Here is a 22,411-nt window from a genome sequence, read left to right as displayed (position 1 = left end):
CGCCTGCCTCCTGCACGCCTCCTACCAGGGAATCAAGCCAGCAACCCGGGCCTGTGCCCTGACTGGGAATCTAACGGTGACCTCCTGGTTCAGAGGTCGACACTCAACCACGGAGCCACACCGGCCGAGATCATCATTTCTGTATCTCTCTCCCTCTCCCTTCCTCTCTGAAATCAATAAAAATATATTTAGTAGTAATTTTTTTTTAAAAAGCTGAGAGATGAGAAATATATTTAAGAAAAGTCTTATTTGCAAGTACCCAAAATATTACAGGATAAAGACACACATAACATGAGGTTACTAAATGCAAATGGTTCCTGTGTTTATGTAAGGGTAAGAGCCTCAGTTTAAGTGGGGCTGGTGTGGGCTAGAAGGGGTCAGTGGGGGAAAGGGAGGCACATATCTGAAATAATTTCAACAATAAAAATAAATCTTGAGAGAGACAGAGAGAGAGGGAGGGAGGGAGAGAGAATATCTCGGTTTAGCCAATACTGTAAATCCAGGAGAAGCTATTACCTAGCATCTATTCAAAGCAAGGCACTGAACTAATTGCCTCATAAACAGTAATTCTGATCCTCACCACCACCCTAAGGGTGCAGGGCTGTAATTATCCCCATTTTACAGCTGATGAAACTGAGGGAGGATGGAGGAAAACAGAAAAAAAGCCTCTGGCCACAGAGGTAGTAGCTGAGCAAACACTAAGGATTAGTCTGGCTTCAGAGGCGGTACCCGAGCCACCACACCACCGAGTCCTTCCGCTAAAACTCTCCTCTGACATTAGAAAGGCGATTGGGAGAACCAGACTGCTCAACTAACTATAGTTTCGAGAGCTACATAACTTTTTACAAATTCTGTAAAAAGCTGGGAGGAGGAAACAAAAGTCTTAAGAAAGCCCAAAGGATACCTGGGCATAAAACCGATCTTTAAGGAGGAAATCACACAGCAACCACCACCACTCGTCTTGGTCCTATTTTTAGGAAAAATGCACAGCCAGCCAGCCAGCCAGAGTTATTTCGAGACAAAGAAATGTAAATCCCAGGAGAATTAAACATTTTAACCGCAAAGTCCTTCCCCCTGGTTCTAGGTCTGTATTGATTGGGCATTCTGACATCACAAATTGACTTCATAACCAGGCAATAAACTAAAATAGGCTCAGTGGATAGAGCATCCGCCTACCAACTGAAAGATCCCAGGTTCGATTCTGGCCAAGGGCACAAGCCTAGGTTATGGACTCAATCCCCAGAAGGGGGCGTGCAGGAGGCAGCCGATCAATGATTCTCATCGTTGATGTTTCTCTCTCTCCCCTCGCCCTTCCTCTGTAAAAACAATAAAAAAAATTTTTTTTCAAAACTAACATAGGATGCACATTGCTATTCACACTTTCAAATTCCTAGACTCCTGGCAGGACCAAATATCACAAAAGGATCTAAACTCAATGATCGATTGCAATCAATTCAGGTTGTTCCCCAACAGGAAAGTTTAGGACACCCTCCCAGGGTCCAAGGAGAGGGAGCAGGGGACAGAATAGTGAGACTCTGCCTCTGTGACTGCAGATAAAACAAACCGTGCGGTCGCTCCGACCCGCAGACTTGTCTAAAAGCTGTTTCTCTGAACAAATGCAGACGTGATGCTGCTGTGCAGCCTGCATAAGCCACTTGCAACCCTCCGGGCAGGCATTTCATTTCCAAAATGCCTCGCTCGACCCTGCTGACCCCTGTGGCCTGGCGGCCAGGTCCGACCGGAGCCCGCGGGGCCGGGGACTCACCGATCCTCCCGCAGCCAGCGGGCACAGGCATTTTTTTTTACTGCGACCAAAAAAAAAAAACAACAACAAAGAACAAAAAACCTTTGCGTTTGCATTTACTAAAACCAGTTCTCCAGCAACAGACCGAGCGGCTGGGCTGCTGCTCCTGCCGATCCCAAGATCGAAATGCAATTCAAAAGCAAGCCAGGAGGGCACTCTTTCCAGGAGGTGTATTCGCTCCAACGAAAAGTTGTCTGGGGTTATTTATTTATAATTTTTTTTAAGACAAATAAGATTTTTTTTTTAAGCAATAAGATTCCCGTTTTCCCCGTGGTTTCCCTGTGTGACCTCCGAGCACTGCAGAAGCTCAGGACCCCGCCGGAGAGAAAAGGAAAAGTTTGAGCGGCTGCTCGGGAGCGGTGGCGGGGACCCTCCTCCCGCACACGGGCCGGCCGGCCCCGGGGATCGCGGGGACCGGGGGTGGGAACCGGAGCCTGGAGCCGCGGCCGCTCCCCCACCCCCAGGCCCCGCCACGCGGGCTCAGGCCCCGGGATCCGCTCGGACCCGACCGGACCCCCCACCCGCGACCGCGCACACTTCCGGGCCTGCCTGCCCCGGCCGCCCAGCCCGCCTGGCCCACTCACCGGCATCATTTTGGACCCGAACCGCATCGAAGCGGGCGGCCGGCGGCGGCCCGGAGTCCGGCGGCGGCGGCGGCGCCCGGGGGTCGCGGGGCGGGGGAGGGGCGCGCGGAGCGAGGCCGCCCCGGGAGGCGGCGGACCTGTTGCGAGGAGGCGGCGGCGGTGGTGGCGGGACGGCGCGGGGTCCGCACAGCCCTCCCGCCGCTGGGGCACCTCGGAGCCCGGGCCCGACCCCGCGGGGGGCTCCGGACGCGGCTTTGTCTCCTCGGCGCTCGCGGCCGCGGGGCTGCCTCCTCGGCTCCGAAACCAACTCGCCCGGGCCTGGCCCCCGCCGAGCGCGCGCCGGCCCCGCCCCCGCGCCGGCCCCGCCTCCGCGCGTGCGCGCGTCTGGGGGGAGGGGAGCGCGCGCGCCTGCGCGGGGCGGGGCGGGGCGCGCGCGCTCGGGGCGGCGTCCTTTCCTGTCCCGGCGGCGCAGGACCTGCGTCGGGGGCGCGCGGCAGACCGCCAGGAGCGCGCACCTCCTGGAGGAGCCGGGGGTTTGGGGGGCGGCGCCTCGAGAAGAGGGGGAGCTGAGAAAGACCCCCGAGGAGCAGAGGGCCGGCACCTCCCGACAGGGCAGGGGGTGGGACTCTTGGCCTCGGGGATTCCCGGTCCCAGCCTCGGCGCCTGGGCCCCTCGCGGGAGGACCTGTCGGTCCCCCCCCTGGGCAGCCGAGCTTCCCCGAGGCCACGCGGACCGCCCCGTCCAGCAAGATGGAGATTCGCGGCGGAGGCCCTGCCTGCAGGGAGGTCCTGGGAGGGGGAAAGAAGCTCCAGCCTTTCCTCTCATTGGCCGCGGCCCAGATGCACATTTCAAACTCCCGTGTGACTCTGTGTAATTTGCACACAAAAAAGGACGCTTTAAAAAATGACTCAAATGGGATGTTTATACTTAACCACAATAAAAGTGAATGCATAAAGCCCGCCGAGAGGTTAAAAATGTGCAAAGCAGCACTCTTACGGAGCTTTGCTGCTGCTCAGGAATACCTTGGATTTGTACCTTCCTCCTCCTCCGCGGGGAGCGAAGGCCCGGGAACGGCGGCGGCTCTGCAGGAAAAGCAGCAGAGCTGGTTCTGGCACCCGCGGCCAACCCTTCAGAGAGACTCCGGGAACCCCAACTGCCTGCCGGAGCAGCTTTCCTCCTGCTCAAGTCCCCTGCAGGTCCACTCAGAGGCACTTCTCTGCGAGTCTAGAAGGTGGAGGAAATGGCCTGGACTTATCCAGCTTCAAGGATGGACAATCCTCTCCCAGTCTTAACAAACCCCAAACCAGAAGCTCCATCCAACTCCAGACTGCACCATCCGGCTACATATCTGGAAATATTCAGCTACGGCTAATTCATTGAGAATGCAAAGTTCTCCAAAACTCTAGTTTATAAAATCTTCTTATTCTAAGAGAATTGTCCTGAGTGTAGTAAAAGGGAATCGATCCCTTCATTGGTTCCACAAATATTCACCAAATACCTACGCTATGTTGGGTATTCTACATATTGGAGATTCATTCATGATGAACCAAAAAAAAAAAAAAAAAAAAAAACTGGGTGGGCAATAAAACCAATAGCTAAGTAAATTAATACTCACATAAATTACCAAGTAGAGTTATAAGGAAGGAAGCAAGTTGCTGGGAAGAGGAGATCATGTTAAATTGGAGAATCTTAATAAAAATAAAAACTCTCATCCTGAAACTAAGCACATTTGTGGGAAGCAAGACCCCCATCATCATCATCATCATTATTATTATTATTATTATTATTATTTTGGCAACCTGCAGCTCATAAAGGGACTATTTAGCACCCAAAAACCAGCTTCATATTCCGCTGGTTTTCATTACTTTTGTGCACACAAGAAAATCTCAAGCAACCTAAACATCTCCACATTCATCCGGAAAAAGAATTCCAGATACCGGTCATGATGCCTCTAGTTCTCAACAATGAAAAACAGACCTCTTTGCCGCCTGAACTCTGAAATAGTCACGCACGATAGTACATTATATAATACCCACTGAGCGCCCTGGCAGCCCTTGCTTACTAACCAAACAATTCCGATAGAAATAGAAGCAAGGAGAGAGGAATTGGGGTAAGAGGTCCCCTTTCTTTTTTCTTTCTTTTTTTTTTTTTTTTTACTGCTTGTCTCACAGATGAGAAGGGACAGTAGCTGGCACTCTGTCCCGAAACTCACTTCCAGCCAATTGAGAATTCCCCGCTGCCAAAGAGCAGGTATGTTTATGTTGAGGGTTTTGTTTTCTTTTCCTCTCTCTCTCTCTCTCTCAATCATAGAAGCGTGAAACAAACAACAAAAAACCCTAAGCTTTGGGCTCATTCCTTAAATTCTGTGCCATTCACAGAAGGCCCTCCGGTGGGTGGTTTTCCCCCTTCCACCTGCTTAGTCTGTCTGGAGCCTCTATAATTTTGTAACCAACCCCAGGAAAGAGAAGCCCAATTACCACCAGCTGGGCGGGAGCCCTCTTCTCTGTGGACCTCACCTCACCCCCAAGGCACATACAATTAATGACGTTTGTCTTGAGTGCGGGGCGTTGGAGTCCCCGGCTTTCTCCCCATTTCCCACAGGTGTTCCAAACGATGTGTTCTTCTCCCCTTTCAGATCACCTGCCACCTTCCTTAGCCCATAACGTAGAGGACGTGGGGCTTTCGCTCCTGCCGTTCATTTCCCCCCCAATAATTAATAGTAATTTACAAATTACTATTATTTATTAATAATAGTAAAAAAAAATATTCGTACTTTTACTAATACTCTTGTGTGTCTGTATTTTGTCCTAGACTCTGGAGAGAACACAGTTATTGTGCCACTTATTTATGCATCCATCGGTTGCTTCTTGTCTGCCCAGTCTTACTGGAACACATCTTACTGTGTACATATTGGCTGTGGCTGCTTTCACGCCTTAGCAGCAGAGTTGAGTGGCTGGAATAGAGGACAGTGTGGCCTGCAAAGCCTAAAAGATTTACTCTCTCTGTGCCCTGGCTGGGTTGGCTCAGTGGATACAGCGTTGGCCTCCTGCGGACTCAAAAATCCCAGGTTTGATTCCGGTCAAGGGCACCTGCCCAGGTTGTGGGCTCGATCCCCAGTGTGGGGCATGCGGGAGGCAGCCAATCAATGATTCCCTCTCATCACTGATGTTTCTCTGTCGCTATTCCTTTCCCTTCCTCTCTGAAATCAATAAAAATATTTTTAAAAATAAAATAAAATAAAATTGATAATTAAAAAAAAAACAAAAACTTACTCTCTTGCCCTTTCAAGAGGAAGTTTGCTTGACCCCTGCTCTACCCAGCAGCAAGCATGACCTTAGCAGAAATATAGTCAAGCCTGTGCTGAGAACTCTCCAGTCAAAGTGGATGGGCATATGGATGGGGCAGGATTGAAGGCGGAAGCATTTCGGGGCCAGACGATGAGTGGTACCTGGTGGTTTGTTATACTTTTCTGTCTTCTTGTGTTTGCTCCAAATTCTAGTTAGTAAAATGTTTTTATATTTTTAAAAAATGCTTCCCATGTCTTTCTATTTCTGTGAGGATCCACACCATACTGTTAACATGGCCTCCAAGCCCCCTCTTGGCCTCGCTCACACTCCCTCTCTGAGAGAGTTAGGGTAGGAAGGAGGAGCAGTAGGGGTGTGCCTCCCCATATTCATGACAAAAGACCCCACATTGGAGAAACCCAGTATTTGAAGACATCTCTCTAGGCTATTGATGGCACGTTGGTTTGGTTTAAGCCAGTGGTCGGCAAACTGCAGCTGGCGAGCCACCATCGGCTCTTTGGCCCCTTGAGTGTTTAGCAAAGGCCAGCTTAGGAGTCCCCTAGTTAAGCTAATAACAATGTACCTACCTAGATAGTTTAAGGTTAAAACATTTGGCTCTCCAAAGAAATTTTAATCATTGTACTGTTGATACTTGGCTCTGCTGACCAATGAGTTTTCCGACGACTGGTTTAAGCCATTCCCAGCTTTGTTGAAGCCAGGAGCTAATGAGTTCTTATCTCCCGTTGTCTGTCCTCTCCCCATTACCTCACTTCCCTCTTACTCATCCTTTCGGCTCTCCCCCTCCCCCCTGATTGCACTCTCTTCCCCCCCCCCCCCCCACCGTGTGAAACAGGCCTTGATGAAGTCACCAGTGACCTTTCTTTCACTGATGCAGCCAACATGTTCGTTCAGTCCATGTCTTCTTTGACCTCCTGGAGCACTTAACTGCTGCTCATTTCCTCCTTCCCAAGATCCTGGGCTCCCCTGACATTTGGGATGACGCTCTCACGGTTCTCCTACCTCTGTCTTTGGAAGGACACTCTTCCTCGCCAGCCTGGACATGTTCAAAGTCCTCAAGGCTCGATCCCCCGTCTTCCTAGACAAGTCTTATCCACGGTCTTAAATGTCATCTACACAGGGGTCAAGTTTTTATGTTTCCAACCCAAACGGCCCCCGGGCTCTGGACTCGCACCATCCCATGCAGAGTCTCTCGCCACGTCTAACTATTGAGCATTTGGAGCGTGCCTAGTCCAGAGATCTGCAAACTCATTAGTCCACAGAGCCAAATATCCACAATACAACGATTGACATTTCTTTGGAGAAAACCAACTTCTGGCATGGGCCATGAAGTTTCAATCGCACTGTACGTGTGTGCCCGCACGTGGTATTTTGTGGAAGAGCCACACTCAAGGGGCCAAAGAGCCCCATGTGGCTCAAGAGCTGCAGTTTGCCGACCACTGGCCTAGGGCAACTGAGAGACTAAGCATTTCCTTTTAATTCATTGACATGGAAATGGCCACATGTGGGTAGAAGCTAAAAGGTTACACCGTGTAGATATAGACTATTTCCATCGTCACAGAAGGTTCTGTTGAACAGCTAGACATCCATGTCCCATCATATCCAACCACCTGCTTGACACTGTCTCTTGGCAGTCTCAAAGTATTTCAAACTCAACTTCTCTAAAAGCAGACACATAGCCCTTCTCCCCAATCCTGGTCCTCTCCCAGGATTTCCTGTCTCAGTGACTGACACAAGGGTTCATTCCTTTTCTCAAGCCAGAAATCAAGGAGTCATGCTTGACTGTATTTCTCCTTCATCTCCAACATCTAGTCAAGCTCTGTCCTTTCTCTCAGATACTTTTTCCAACTCCTTGCCTTCTATCATCACAACTACCTTGTTCAAGTTTCCACTGTCTCTCACGTGTCTGATCAGACTCCCTTGCTTAACGTTCCTCCTCAACACTGCCTCCAAGCCCTTGGATATCTGCCCCTGCCCATCCTCCAGTCTTCACAGCTCCCACATTCCCCTCCTGAGACAGCCATACCATCGTTCTTCTGTCCCTTTTGCCTTTTTTAAAAAATATATTTTTATTGATTTCAGAGAGGAAGGGAGAAGAGAGACAAACATCAATGATGAGAGAGAATCATTGATTGGCTGCCGATACTTGAGCAGCCGACAGCCACCTCATTAGTCTTGGACTGACTTGTTTGGTGTGAGAACAAGAAAATTAGTTTTATTTGCATTACTCTTATTAATTTGTGCAGTTATCCAGTGTCTGGTAAGTGAATGTTCAAGAAAAAAATGTTAATTTTTATTAAAATGTTCTATTATTTTATGTTCACGAGGACTCATTTATTTCAGCCCTTTGTATCCAGCGTGTATCTATTGAAATAAAGCTACGTTTCCATGAAAATGGAAGCTTGTGGTTTTTTGCGGCCCACGTACACTTACCGTATTTTTCGGACCATAAGACGCACCGGACCATAAGACGCACCAGTTTTTAGAGAAGGGAAATGAAGAAAAAAAGATTCTGAAACAAATAGTGTCCTAAAATATTTTATGTGCATTAAAACCCAACATCACAGTCATAAACACATGTAATCAACCCTGTAAAGTAAACAGCAGCATTTAGAACCATTTTAGAGCCGGGCAAGCACACAGAGACCACACAGAGCTGGGCAAGTAAAATACTTTTTTTTTAAAGTATATGTGTAGGCTATATTTGGACCATAAGACACAGGGACTTTTCCCCCCCACTTCTGGGGGGGGGAAAGTGCTTCTTATGGTCCGAAAAATACGGTAATCCTTGTTGATTTGGCCCGTGTCAGCCGTTGAGTTTGACAAGCTTGGCCTCAAGGGACAGAGACCGTTCTGCATGTTGTCACCAACCAGGGGGTTTTCAATTCTCTCGAGCCAGATCCAAACAGAAGGGAAGATAGGGGAATCCAACGTCAAAACAGAGGAAAGACTTGTGAGCAGAAAGGCTTGTGGGAGACAAATAAAGCATTGCCTCCCACAAACTGTATCAAACCCAGCTCCATCTAACCCTGGGCTTAACCTCACCCCATTATGCATCCTCCATCCTTATCTTAGACCGAAATCCCTTGTGGGCTGATGGGAGGCAGCTCTGATACTTCAGATGAGGACTTAGATAAGCTTCACGTAAAAAATGCTTGTGGCTTCTCACGGGTGCCAGCAGAGAACTGCTTAGTCAGCAGGGGCCCTGCTCCTGGAGGTCCCCAGGGGCGAGAGGTTCTGCAGGAGACCCCGTGCAGGGTTGGCTGGTCAGGCGTGGTTAAACTGGGTGCGTAGGGGCGAGGGTGTCGTTCAGACAGGAGCTGCTACTGAGATAGAGATCCTAAGGTGAGTGGCAGAGGGCCAGGCAGTGGGTGGGGCGGGGCTCAAGTTGCCAGGCAAGCTGTCAGAGACAAGGAGGGCAGAAACCAGCGAAACAGAACACCGAGAGAGAGAGAGAGAGAGAGAGAGAGAGAGAGAGAGAGAGAGAGAGAGAGAGAGAGAGAGAGAGAGAGAGAGAGAGAGGTGTTGTTCTGACACCTCGCTGGGTCAGAGGAGCCCATGTTAACTCGAGGCTGCCAGGGCTGAACTGGACAGTCCTGTCCCAGAGACAACTCACTTCCTCTTAAAGGGCTGGGCCTCCTCTCTGTATCCAGGGACGTGATGTCATACTCAGCCCGGGTCAGCTGGGGAGGAAGCCTGTAGCTCAGCTCCCCTGCTGAGGGAGGGCATCGGCGAAGTGGTTCCTGGGGCGTGATCTGAGGGTGGGGGTGCGAGGGCCACATCCACGCTGAGATCTGGAGAGGCAGGTCTTCTCCAAACGAGGCGAACCCTGAGCCACATGCTTTCATGATTTGATTAGAAAAACTCCATGAAGAGTCGTAATAGGAACTACCTTTGATCCTCACTTCCATGCAGACCCAGAAACAACATATCTTAGTAAATCCTCACAACAGTCCTAGCGGGTTTGGCTCGATGGTTAGAGTGTTGGCCTGTAGACTGAAGGTTCTTGGGTTTGATTCTGGTCAAGGGCACATACCTCAGTTGCAGGCTCGATCTCCGGGGCCAGTGGGGTGCATGCAGGAGGCGACCATTTGATGTCTCTCTCACATCAATGTTTCTCCCTCCGTCTCTCCCACTCCCATTGCCTCTAAAAACAAAAACTAAAATCCTCTGGGGAGGATCAACCACAACCACACAACAACCTTAGAAATGGATGCTGCCCTAACCGGTTTGGCTCAGTGGATAGAGCGTCGACCTGCGGACTGAAGGGTCCCGGGTTCGATTCCGGTCAAGGGCATGTACCATGGTTGCGGGCACATCCCCAGTGGGGAGTGTGCAGGAGGCAGCTGATCGATGTGCTCTCTCTCATCGATGTTTCTAACTCTCTATCCCTTTCCCTTCCTCTCTGTAAAAAAACAATAAAATATATATTTTTTTTAAAAAAAAGAAAAGAAATGGATGCTATGAATAGTCTCAGTTGACTGATGAAGAAACGTGACTTGGTTGGAGAGATGAGTAACTAAGGAGGTCGCTGCTCGTGAAAAGTAACGGCGGGCCTCCTTGCTGCACCAGGCCTATGCTCTCCTCTTCTTCCAACCCTCAGCGAAAGGAAACTTGGAGAAACACCTGAGCAGCGGCCCTGGTGGCAGGAACAGAGCAGCTACAGCCCTGCAGGTTCCCAGCTGAAGCCTGTCCCTTTCGTTAGCGGGCTCCATGCCACACAGCGGACGTGGCCCTTTGTACGTGGCTTCAGTGATCACTGATTGAAATTACCGCTGAGACCGTCATGGGATTTTTCTGACGTTTTCTCAGGGGAAACATTCACTCGTACACACAACCCTGCAACCCGGTGCCGGGCTGGGGGGAATGCATCAGGAGCCCCCGAGCAAGGTCAGAGCCATCAGAGCTAAGGAGTCACAGGGTCCTGTCGGTGTGACTCAATGTTTGAGCATTGACCTATGAACCAGGAGGTCACAGTTTGATTCCCAGGGTGTGTGTGTGTGGGGGGGAAAGTGGCAGGAGGCAGCCAATCAATGATTCTCTCTTATCATTAATGTTCCTATCTCTCTCTCCACCTTCCTCTCTGAAATCAATAAAAATAGTTTTAAATATATTTTATTGATTTTTTTTACAGAGAGGAAGGGAGAGGGATAAACAGTTAAAAATATCAATGAGAGAAATATTGACAGCTGCCTCCTGCACACGCCCTACTGAGGATGTGCCTGCAAACAAGGTACATTCCCTTGACTGGAATAGAATCTGGGACCCTTGAGTTCACAGGCCGATGATCTATCCACTGAGCCAAACCTGTTAGGGCAATAAATTTTTTTTTTTTTTCCAGGACCAGTTTGGCTCAGTGGATAGAGCGTTGGCTTGGGGACTGAAGGGTCCCGGGTTCGATTCCGGTCAAGGGCATGTACCTTGGTTGAGGGCATATCCCCAGTAGGGGGTGTGCAAGAGGCAGCTGATTGATGACTCTCTCTCATCGATGTTTCTAACTCTATCTCTCTCCCTTCCTCTCTGTATAAAATCAATAAAATATATTTAAAATATATATATATATATATTTTTTTAAAATAAAAATAAAAATATACCAGTATGTATATTTTTATTGACTTCAGAGAGGAAGGGAGAAGGAGAGAGAGATAGAAGCATCAATGATGAGAGAGAATCATTGATCGGCTGCCTCCTGCAAACCCCACACTGGGGATCCAGCCCACAACCCCGGTATGTGCCCTGGACCAGAATTGAACCCAGGACCATTCAGCCCACAGGCCGATGCTCTATCCACAGAGCCAAACGGACTAAGGCAATACTGCTATTTTTAAAAAATTCTCCCAAAGGAAGCAGTGGTCAAGAGGAATGTCCCTGGCAAAGCTGCCTGCTCCCTCTGTGGGTGAACAATTGGAGGGGAATACCGGGTGGGATGGGGGTTTGTGTGGACTCTAGAATGTTCCATCAGCCCGGCTTCCCCCCTCCCGTAGCTGCAGAGAACAGAGTAGTCAAGGGTGCTGGGAAAAGGGTTCGTGTGGATTTCCCAACACAAAGAGCAGATTAGTCAACTTGGAAAACATTCAGAGAAGCTGAAACCCTTCCTGGCTTCACAAATCAGCTGAGACGGTAATCCACCCTTCATGTTCTGGAAAGCTGGACTTGCATCATCGACCAGGCCGAGAGAAGCAGCCCGACGGTAATTTCTTTTTTTTCTTTAATATATTTTATTGATTTTTTTTTACAGAGAGGAAGAGAGAGGGATAGAGAGCTAGAAACATCGATGAGAGAGAAACATCGACCAGCTGCCCCTTGCACACCCCCCACTGAGGATGTGCCCGCAACCAAGGTCCATGCCCTTGACCGGAATCGAACCTGGGACCCTTCAGTCCGCAGGCCGGCGCTCTATCCACTGAGCCAAACTGGCAGAGCTGTTGTTGTTGTTTTAAATTCTACATTTCATTGAGATAATATGACATTTGTCTTTCTCAGCAACTTGTTTTTTTTTTTTATTGGGAGTTAGAGGCCTTAGGGAAAAATAGCAATTGAAAAACAGCACTTTTTTTTTTTTTTTTCAATAAAGCAACCTGGGAATATAGACCAAGAACTGTAAAATCCTTCTTTGAGCCTTTACTTCTACTTTGGGGTCTAACACTGTCACGTTCCTATCAATGCTATTTCTAATAATGGAAACATGAGAAATACATTGAAACATTATTTTCCTTTCTTAAACACACGTGTAGATTAATTCGAACATGTGAGATAACACTGAATTAAAAGTGGAACACCAAATGGTATGGTTCGTCAAACACTTGTTACAATTCTATGAAGTCTCTATGGAGACATTAAGGGCAGAAAAGACATTTTGAGGATCAGAAACAATTTCTAATGAAGTGTTCATCCCTCTGGCAGGCATTTTAGCAGGAAGACCAGTGGGCACAGTACTAGGTCAGTGCTGGCAGAGGGAAGAATACCTAGGATAGGATTACTGATGTCCCACCTTTGGCACTCAGGGCAGTCCAACTGGCAGGCTAGACGTGACCCACAAGCACCCAAGGGAATACAATGCCACCTGGTGGCTGGATCTGAAAATTACAGCTCTGTTGATTCCTGGAGGTCAGACTTACTCATAAGAAAAACTACATAGCTGGCCATTATTGGTGAGCTTTTCATGCCCCCAAAAGCATCTTAACTGGCTCCTGGCTTATCACTGCCACTTCCTAAAAATCCTCTTACTACCTCTTCAAGTTTTTCAGGGCTCTCAGTCACGCCTTTTCTCACCCTCAATCAATATAACATCGTTAGCATCTTGCCTCTGAAAACGCCACATGCAGGATATTACAGTACACATGAATGATGAAGACTCAGTCCTCAATGACTGGAAATCCATCCATTTACTCTAACACATTCTCTAATTCTTCTCCAGAGACACAGCAATATATTTTATTATTAAGCAAACAGAAGATAAATTCACAAAGATAACTCACATTCTGTGTCACCGTCTTTTTTTTTTTTTTTTAATGGCTCATTCATTATAGAACACTATCATTATCATTCAACCAACCCTTGATTATCTTTGGGATGATACCTGGGCAATTAAAATAGCAGCATTTCCTTTCGCGTCTGTTGGTGTCGCTGTTACTATTAGTGTCCTTCCAGAGGGACCTATCTGCTTGAAAGGACAGCCCCCTCCAGGTGACGAGTCCTGATGTGACATTGAAAAAATGAGGAAGGTTCTCTGGAAAGAACTTCCAGATGCCGACACTGACTCCCTTAGTTTTTGTTGATTACCCTTCCTGCTGACCTCTGCTTCCTTGTTACTCAGCTGACCGTTCCTCATCTATTTGTCATGAGATTAAATGGGTCATAGCAGCCCAGCTGGTGTGACTCAGTGGTTGAGCACTGGCCTATGAACCAGGAGGTCACGGTTCAATTCCCGGTTATGGCACATGCCCAGGTTGCAGGGCTGGATCCCCAGTAGGGGGCATGCGGGAGACAGCTGGTCAATGATTCTCTCTCATCATTGATGTTTCTATCTCTCTCCTTCTCTCTTCCTTTCTGAAATCAATAATATATATATATATATATTAATGCACAACACGGATCTAATCATGAGAAAACACAAGACAAATCCAAACTGAATGACATTGTACGAAACTACTTGTCTATGTGCTTACAAAGTGGCTAAGTCCTGAAAGACAAGAAAGACTGGTGAGGAGTTGTTCCAGATGGAAGGAGACTGGAGGGTCATTTCAAGGGCATCATTGAGACAAGCAGCAACATTTGAATATGGATTGTATAATAGATAATAGTATTTTTTATACCAAGGTTGAATTTCCTGAATTTTATAACTGAACTATTGTTATACAAGAGAATGTCCTTGTTCTTAGGAGATAAATAGTTTAGGAGAAAAATATTGTGAATATATATAAAGTCATAAAGCAAATGTGGCAAAATGTTAAAATTGAGGTCAGGAGAATGTGGGAGTTCTTTGTCCTATTCTTGTCACTCTTCTCTAAGTTTAAAATTGTTTCTAAAAAAGAGAACGCAAAAATAGAATAACGTTGAAGAATCAGGTCCTCCGCTTCTATTTTTGGACAGATGTTTCATGCAAGAAAGGGGGAGAGTTTACATGGAGCTCTTCTGGCAATTGCATTTTTAAGCCGAGTGGCCGTGGGGACTAGACCGTTGGTCTACGTGGCCTTGGCAAGGTTATTCTCTTATGAGAAAGAAGGCCTGACTGACCTCCCGGGTTCTCCTAACTAGTCCTGCAGCTCTCCACCCACTCAGTCCCTGGGACGGTCTGCTGTTCTATGCTCACAAGTAATAACAGTTGATGAGTAATAAGTGCTTATGTCTGAAGCATTGAGCCAACCTTTTATTTTTTTTTAAATATATTTTTAATTGATTTCAGTGAGGAAGGGAGGAGAGAGATAGAAACACCAATGATGAGAGAGAATCATGGATCAGCTGCTTCCTGCACATGCCCACTGGGGGATCAAGCCCACAACATGGGCATGTGCTCTGATTAGAACTTGAATCGTGACTTCCTAGTTCAGAGGTCATCGCTCAACCAACTGAACCATACTGGCCGGGCACGAAATTCATGCACAGGTAGGCCTGGTCGTGATCAGGGTCGATCAGATTCCCCGCCTGCTCACCTCTGCACCTCCTCCTTCCCTTGCCACCCTGCTTGCTCCGCTGCTACTGGTCGCCCGCCGTGTTCTGCGCCGCCTCCAGGTGGTCAGCACACATCATAGCAAGCGATCGATCTGTTCTTCCAGTTGAACTCCCGAGGGGACACTTGCCATATCGGCCTTTTATACATATAGATAAACAGAACAGAATAAAGAAACCACGTGAACACAATGGGTTCTGAGCCAAATCTTTTGAAAAGAGTAGCTCTGAGGAGAGCCTATTGTGTAAGCTAAGGAAGCAGAAGGGATGAAATCTGAGAAAGAGAAGCGGGAGGATCCAGCCTCCCACCGCCCCGGGTGAACCTGACTAGCAAGGAAATGCTGTTTCGCTAGGCTCCTGTTCTGCCTTCTTTGAGGCCTTCCCCTCTCATATGACCTAAAGTTATTAGATGTCTAATCCAAGAAACAAATTCACAGTTAATTCATGGGCTCATGTCCACTAATGCCTGTGGTCTGTCACATGACTTTTTCTGCAAGCGCCTGAGCGTGTCTTCATAGTGAGCAGTATGTCAAACAAAGAAACGTCCAAACGTCCAAAAAATGTGAGCATTTGTTGAGTATATTTGAGCCAAACTGACAACAATTGCTAGGAAGCAAAATCTCAATGGATTGAGAAAATGCTCTGGGGGATGGCAGTTTTACACCTTGGGGTTTTTTTTTTGTTTTGTTTGTTTTTTGCTTTTTTTGTTTGTTTGTTTTTTAAATACATTTTATTGATTTTTTTACAGAGAGGAAGAGAAAGGGAGAGAGAGATAAAAACATCGATGAGAGAGAAACATCGATCAGCCACCTCTTGCACACCCTCCACCAGGGATGTGCCCGCAACCAAGGTACATGCCCTTGACTGGAATCAAACCTGGGACCTTTCCATTCGCAGGCTGACGCTCTATCCACTGAGCCAAACCGGTTTTGGCTACACCTTGTTTTATACATTACAATCAAAGGAGGAGGCTCAAGGGGTTACAGGAGATACACTGGTGATAGATCAGAGAGGTGGAAGAAAGCAAAGTGGGGAAAGCTTGGGAACTGGATAAAAAGTAGAACACATAGACATAATTATTTTCCATTTGTGGGTACAGGATAGTGAGCAGTTAGTTAACCAAGTGAGCTATGTGGCCAGGGCTGAACAAATCTCTACCCAGAGAAAAAGCAGCATTTTTTGCTGCAAAAGAATGTTTGTGTAATAGCACCCCAGAGTCCTCTGTGCCTCAGTTCCCTCATCTGTTCCTGCCATGCATGGCTGTACAAACGCCTGAGTGCTGGCTTTAAAGGTGATTACTCCAAATATTAGGATGAGCCCCAAGGAAAATCTGAGCCGAGTTGAGTAGTACAACCTATAGCTGCCCCTTTAAGAATTCATTGAATGCCCTGACCTGTCTGGCTCAGTGGATAGAGCATCAGCCTGCGGACTAAAGGGTCCCAGGTTCGATTCCAGTCAAGGGCATGTACCTTGTTGCAGGCACATCCCCAGTAGGAGGTATGCAGGAGGCAGCTGATTGATGTTTCTCTCTCTCTCTCTCATCAATGTTTCTAACTCTCTCCCTCTCCCTTCCTCTCTGTAAAAAAAACAAAATCAATAGCCAAAACCGGTTTGGCTCAGTGGATAGAGCATCACCCTGCGGACTGAAAGGTCCCAGGTTCAATTCCGGTCAAGGGCATGTACCTTGGTTGCGGGCACATCTCCAGTAGGAGGTGTGCAAGAGGCAACTGATTGATGATTCTCTCCCATCATTGTTTCTAACTCTCTATCCCTCTCTCTTCCTCTCTATAAAAAAAATTTTAAAAATCAATACATTTTAAAAAGAAAAGAAAAAATAATAAAAAAAAATTCACATTTTTAAAAAATCAATAAAATATATATTTTTAAAAGGATTCATTGAGTCATTTCAAACCAAAGGGCTCTACAAGTCATCTTGGGGCTTCATCCTTTATAGATGCGAGAAACAAGGGGGTGAGTGGACTAGAAGCCCAATCCTTAGCGTCTAAAGTGGGGATGAGATGTTCTTTTCCAAGCGCCTTTAAAGAAAAGTAATTTCGTTTCCTGAAATAGTCCGGGCTTCAAGTGGAGCTGTTATGCCGGGGAGTTGAGTTAAAATAACCTCTAAAAGTTTTTTTTCCAACCGGCCTCGCCCCCACCCTCTCATTTCAAAGAGAATCGGGAAGGCTCCTCGGAGAAGGGTATTGTGTCCAAGTCTTGCCAAAAATGTAAGAAAAGCAACTCCTGCTTGGCTCCAGGGGGGGGGAGCAATTATACTTCCTAAAAATAAAGTGAGCCTCAGCTGGGAAAATGAAAAGGTTGCTAGTGTAGAAGGCTAGTGATTGTTTTTCGGTCTCCTTTTATCACTGTCTGATTTACTTTAATGGTAGCCTGTCACTTCGAACGGGATGACTCAATGGCCCGGTGGTGGGTTACACGGCATTTTGTCCCTGGTCACCCACCTAGGCCGAAACCGGTTTGGCTCAGTGGGTAGAGCATCGGTCTGTGGACTGAAGGGTCCCAGGTTCAATTCCTGTCAAGGGCATGTACCTTGGTTGCAGGCACATCCCCAGTAGGGGGTGTGCAGGAGGCAGCTGGTCGATGTTTCTGTCTTATCGATGTTTCTAGGTCTCTAACCCTCTCCCTTCCTCTCTGTAAAAAAAAAAAAAAAAAAAAAAAAAAAAATCAATAAAATATATTTTTTTTAAAAGAAAGAAAAAAGAAACTGGAGTTTAGTCACATGCTCCCCACCGTATATGAGTCTCCATCGTCACCTCCTGGCCCTCATCCAATCAGAAAGATTGGTGCTTCCACTTTTACCTCCAGCGGAAGAGCAAGGGGAAGTCAGAGCCGGACCCCCTAGGAGGGTGGTGGCTCAGGGCTGGTGGGCAGACGGGAAAAGCTGTTCCAAATCCTAATTTGGCCCATCGGTTCCCAACACAGCAGCATGGAATGTATGCTCCATACTGCCCATTATTGATCTTCCAAGAATGAAGCTGTCTTCTCCAATGGAAGCTTAAGGGAGTGAGTGAGCTGGTGTTTCGGGCAGCATGCTCTATAACGGCTCAGCAGGATGAGTATCACCAAGCCCGTTAGGTCTTTACGTGGTCAGTGAGGAGGAGGTGCTGACATCCCCAAAGCTGTGCTTTCATTGGGTCAGCAGAATCTCCCAAGGTTGTATCCCTTTAAATCCCTTTAAATCCTTGTGTTTGTACTTGCGGAGCCAGAAGGCTGACGCTCCTGCATTCTTTGCAAGTCAACTCTCTCTTTCCTTTTTTAGATGCTTCTGTCTCGGTCTTCCTTTCATAGTGACAATAAGGACCTCCCTCCTAAAGCTCGGGCGTGCACTGAGTGGGTTCATATTTAGGAAGCACGGAGCACAGGGCTGTGCTTTTGTGGGACGGGGAAGTGGAGTCGTATGAGAAGGCTTCCCAGAGCAGAGCGGACATTGCTGGGTCCAGAAAAATGAGTAGGATTTAGAGGGAAAGAGGGAACGGCGAGAGGATAAGAACGGTGCCGCTGAAGGACACGGGAAGAACAAAGGATTCGCTCTGAGGATGGCAGAGAGATCGATGGCTGGAGGACCCATCTGCATGGCACCCTGAAGGGCCTGGCCTTCTCGGTGAAGATACCAGTTAGGGATAGGTTCATGGTCAGGGACAGGGCTTGGCCAGCACTCTGCAGGAGGAAGCCCTTTCTTCAGAAAATGCCTTTGGAAGCCACGGCCCCTGTGAGTCCTGAATCGCTGTGTGACGTTTGATTTCACTCTGCAAGCTGCCTACTGCCTTTGCTGAAAACCACATCAGCTTCCTGTCCGCTCCCGTCCAACCCAAGGGATGTCCATGGCCGCTGTTCCTGGCAATGGGCTCAGAGGTCGCAAGTGAAGGCATCCTGTCACTCCGTTACAGAAGCTACGGTGAGCTTCTCCGGTGTGTCCTAAGAGCATGGCTCTCCTGGCCATCTTACGGGAGGTCAAACCACGTCAGCTCATCCTACAGTTTCTACAAGCATGACGTCCATGTCAGTACTGCTCTGCCTCTCATCTTAACAAACCAAGAAGCTGAATTCCTTTATGGACCAGCCTAGAAGGCATGACTAACACTCTGTAAACGCTGCATCCGAAGCTTAGATCCCTTTTGCTTCTGCACCCTGTTTTCCAGTCTCTGAAATTCTATGCTTCCTTCTTTATTTGATTTTCTAATTTACAAAAAAAAAAAAAAAAAAAAAAAAAATCAATATAACGTGCAGGAAACAAAGAACGTTTAGTCTTCTGCCTATTGAAAGCTTTGCCTTTCAACATCTTTGACTCTACCTAAATGTTCTCAGTCTGGTGTTATTCTGTCCTTGCAAAGTACACCAGTGCCCTGGGCCAGGTAGCTCCATTGGTTATTGAGTGTCATCCCAAAATACCCAGGTTGCATCCCTGGTCAGGAAGACTGAGAAGGAAGCATACAAGAGGCAACCAGCCCTAACCGGTTTGGCTCAGTGGATAGAGCATTGGCCTGTGGACTGAAAGGTCCCAGGTTCTATTCCGGTCAAGGGCATGTACCTTGGTTGTGGGCACATCCCCGGTGGGGGGGGGTGCAAGAGTCGGCTGGTCTGTGTTTCTCTCTCATCGATGTTTCTAGCTCTTTATCCCTCTCCCTTCCTCTCTGTAAAAAATCAATAAAATATATTACAAAAGAAAATGAGCATTCTCACAAAGAGGAGGAGGAGGAAGAACACAAGGATGCAGCTCCCTAAATAAATCTACTTCCATTATTTTGACAAAGAAATCTTCCTTCCTTCTGCTATCCGACCACTCCCATTTTAAACGTGTTATCAGGATACAATAGATTCCAACACCTAGCCCATCTCCTTTTGCAGTTGCAATATGACATTTTTACGTTTCTTTGCTGTGAAATCTAAATCCTACAAACACTACCCTCCACAGCCCAGTTGGGAGCATCCTGCCTTGTGTAATTATTTACATTCTTTGGCTAAATGATTTGAACACTCATTATTTCCTGGATCTCAATGACCTTATAAATGAAGCTATTATATGATTATGGAAGAACTATTAAAAATAATATCAGGAAGCCAAGGGATACAAGACAATGATGTGAGTAATTGCTTGGTCTGTGATTGTTAAATGCTTAATATCCATAAAAGGCCAAACACTTAAAGTGAGGTAGGAGGAGGCAAAAACACTGTACAGCTTCTTCCCAGAATGTCCTTTGGAAGATCAATGCCAATGGTTAGCCACCCAACTTCCATGCGATTCTTTTTTAAAAATATATTTTATTGATTAATTTAAATTTTTTTTTTTTTTTTTTTTTTTTTTTTTTTTTTTTTTTTTTTACAGAGAGGAAGGGAGAGGGATAGAAAGTTAGAAACATTGATCAGCTGCCTCTTGCACACACACACACACACACACACACACACACACCACTGGGGATGTGCCTGCATGCCCTTGACCGGAATTGAACCTGGGACCCTTCAGTCCGAAAGCCGATGCTTTATCCACTGAGCCAAACCAGTTTCGGCAAGAAGAAGCCGCCATCTTTTTGCGGGAGATGAGTGGGAATCCATGGAACAGCCAAGCATTGATTTTTTAAAAAATATATTTTATTGATTTTTTACAGAAAGGAAGAGAGAGGGATAGAGTGTTAGAAACATTGATGAGAGAGAAACATCAACCAGCTGCCTCCTGCACACCTCCTACTGGGGATTTGCCCACAACCAAGGTACATGCCCTTGACTGGAATCAAACCTGGGGCCTTTCAGTCTGCAGGCTGACACTCTATCCACTGAGCCAAGCCAGTGAGGGCAATCTTAAATAATTAAAATAAAGCAACCATTTGTTTTGAAATTTTTTCTATTAAAAAAAAATGTGTGAGGAATATAAGGGCACAGAGCCAATGTATATAAACAGAGGACAATGTGAATGAGCTTACTGTCAGGAAGTGGTTTAAATTCTTTCCAGAGTTGTATTGTGTTGTTTAGTTCAGTGATGGATGTTAACCAGATATTGTGTTAAAATGAAGGTAGACAATTAGTTCATTTCAGGCCAAATTATAATAGGTTCTATGGATAGCAATATCCTAAGTAGAAAAGTGAAATTACAATCGATTAGTTGAGATAAAACTAATATATCATAAATATGCAAATGTGTCAGATTCATTAGGCATAAAGCATTTATTGAATGCTAATCATCCCTGGGGTAGAAGTAGTACTGAAGAAATAACTCCAAAGGAATTTGCAATTTGCAACAATGATAGGTAAAATGGCCAATCATTTACTTGCCCAGGAATAGGAAAAGGATGGTGATTCTAACAAGCTAACCAACACTACTTCCAATTAATCTTGCTTTAGTTGCTCCTTTACCCCTTTCCTGTTGCCCTTAGTTATTTTATTTTTTTGCAGTTTTTGCAGTTTCTTTATCTACCATCCAACAATTAGATTCCAAACCAAAGCTGCAAAAGAAAGAACATCTTGGAAACCTTAAGTATCAGAACTAAATAACAGAAAGCTTCAAAATATGTAATTTGTGGAGAGTTGAGCCTAAATATTATGTTCCACATCACACATTTACTTTTTAGCTTCAGCATCTTTTTAAAAAATATATATTTTGTTGATTTTTTTTACAGAGAGGAAGGGAGAGGGAGAGAGAGTTAGAAACATCGAGGAGAGAGAAACAAGGATCAGCTGCCTCCTGCACACCTCCTACTGGGGATGTGCCCACAACCAAGGTCCATGCCCTTGAACCTGGGACCTTTCAGTCCGAAAGCCCGATGCTCTATCCACTGAGCCAAACTGGTCAGGGCTAGTTTTAGCACTTTTTGATGATTCTTGCCTAAGTCAAAATTTTCACTGAGCTATAACTCACATATAAAATGTACTACTTTCAAAGTGTACAATTCAGTGGTTTCAAGTATTCTCACAAAACTGTGCAACCATCACTGTGATCTGATTCCAAAACCTTTTCCTCCCCGCAAAAAGAAGCTCTGTCTCCCCCTTAACAGCCATCCCCTTTTCCTAAGCTCCCTACAGCCTCTGGAACCCACTCATCTACTTTCTGTCCCTAAGGATTTGGCCATTTCAGGAAAATGGAAGCCCACAATAATATATGGCCCTTTGTGCTGGCTTCTTTCATTGAACATATTTGCAAGTTTCATGCATGGGATAGTTTTCATCAATACTTCATTTGCTTTTATTTACCTAAGTCAATTATTATGATTTTTTTTTAACGGTGAAAGATTTTTATTATGCTGTTCAGAATAGTGTGCAATTTAAAATTGAAGAATTGTTCATTTCTGGAATGTTCCATTTAATATTTTTCAGACCACAGTTGACTGTAGGTAACTGAAACTATGGAAAATGGAACCATGGCTAAGGGGAGACTACTGTACATTTTTTAAAAATTAAATGATTGGTGTGACATTGGTCAACATGAACATGTACGTTTCAGGTGTGGGTTTCTATGTTACAAGAATTATTATGATTTTTGAAAACTTATATTTTAAACACATAGTTCTGTCTACAGGTTTGGGTCCACCTCATTTTTATCTTCCTTT

At 46.3% G+C, this 22,411-nt stretch overlaps 1 protein-coding gene across 3 annotated transcripts in view; it reads right to left on the bottom strand.

Moving 5' to 3' along the window:
• The window catches only part of TP53BP2 (tumor protein p53 binding protein 2), a 69,762-nt gene that overhangs the window by 27,018 nt on the left and 20,333 nt on the right, over positions 1-22,411 (bottom strand). For 2 of the 3 annotated variants that reach the window (XM_036453412.2, XM_036453414.2), the window contains exon 1: positions 2,389-2,720. The exons of the other annotated variant lie outside the window; for it this stretch is intronic. In XM_036453412.2, the coding sequence (XP_036309305.1) occupies positions 2,389-2,415 (27 nt within the window). In that variant the 5' untranslated portion in view covers positions 2,416-2,720. Of the gene's footprint in view, positions 1-2,388; positions 2,721-22,411 lie in introns of those variants that run through there. 3 annotated transcript variants of the gene reach the window in all.

The sequence above is a fragment of the Pipistrellus kuhlii genome, unplaced genomic scaffold (genome assembly GCF_014108245.1).
Source record: "Pipistrellus kuhlii isolate mPipKuh1 unplaced genomic scaffold, mPipKuh1.p scaffold_m20_p_25, whole genome shotgun sequence".
NCBI lineage: Eukaryota > Metazoa > Chordata > Mammalia > Chiroptera > Vespertilionidae > Pipistrellus > Pipistrellus kuhlii.
The sequence above is the reverse complement of the archived record's forward strand: the minus strand, read 5'-3'. Positions and strand labels throughout refer to the sequence as shown.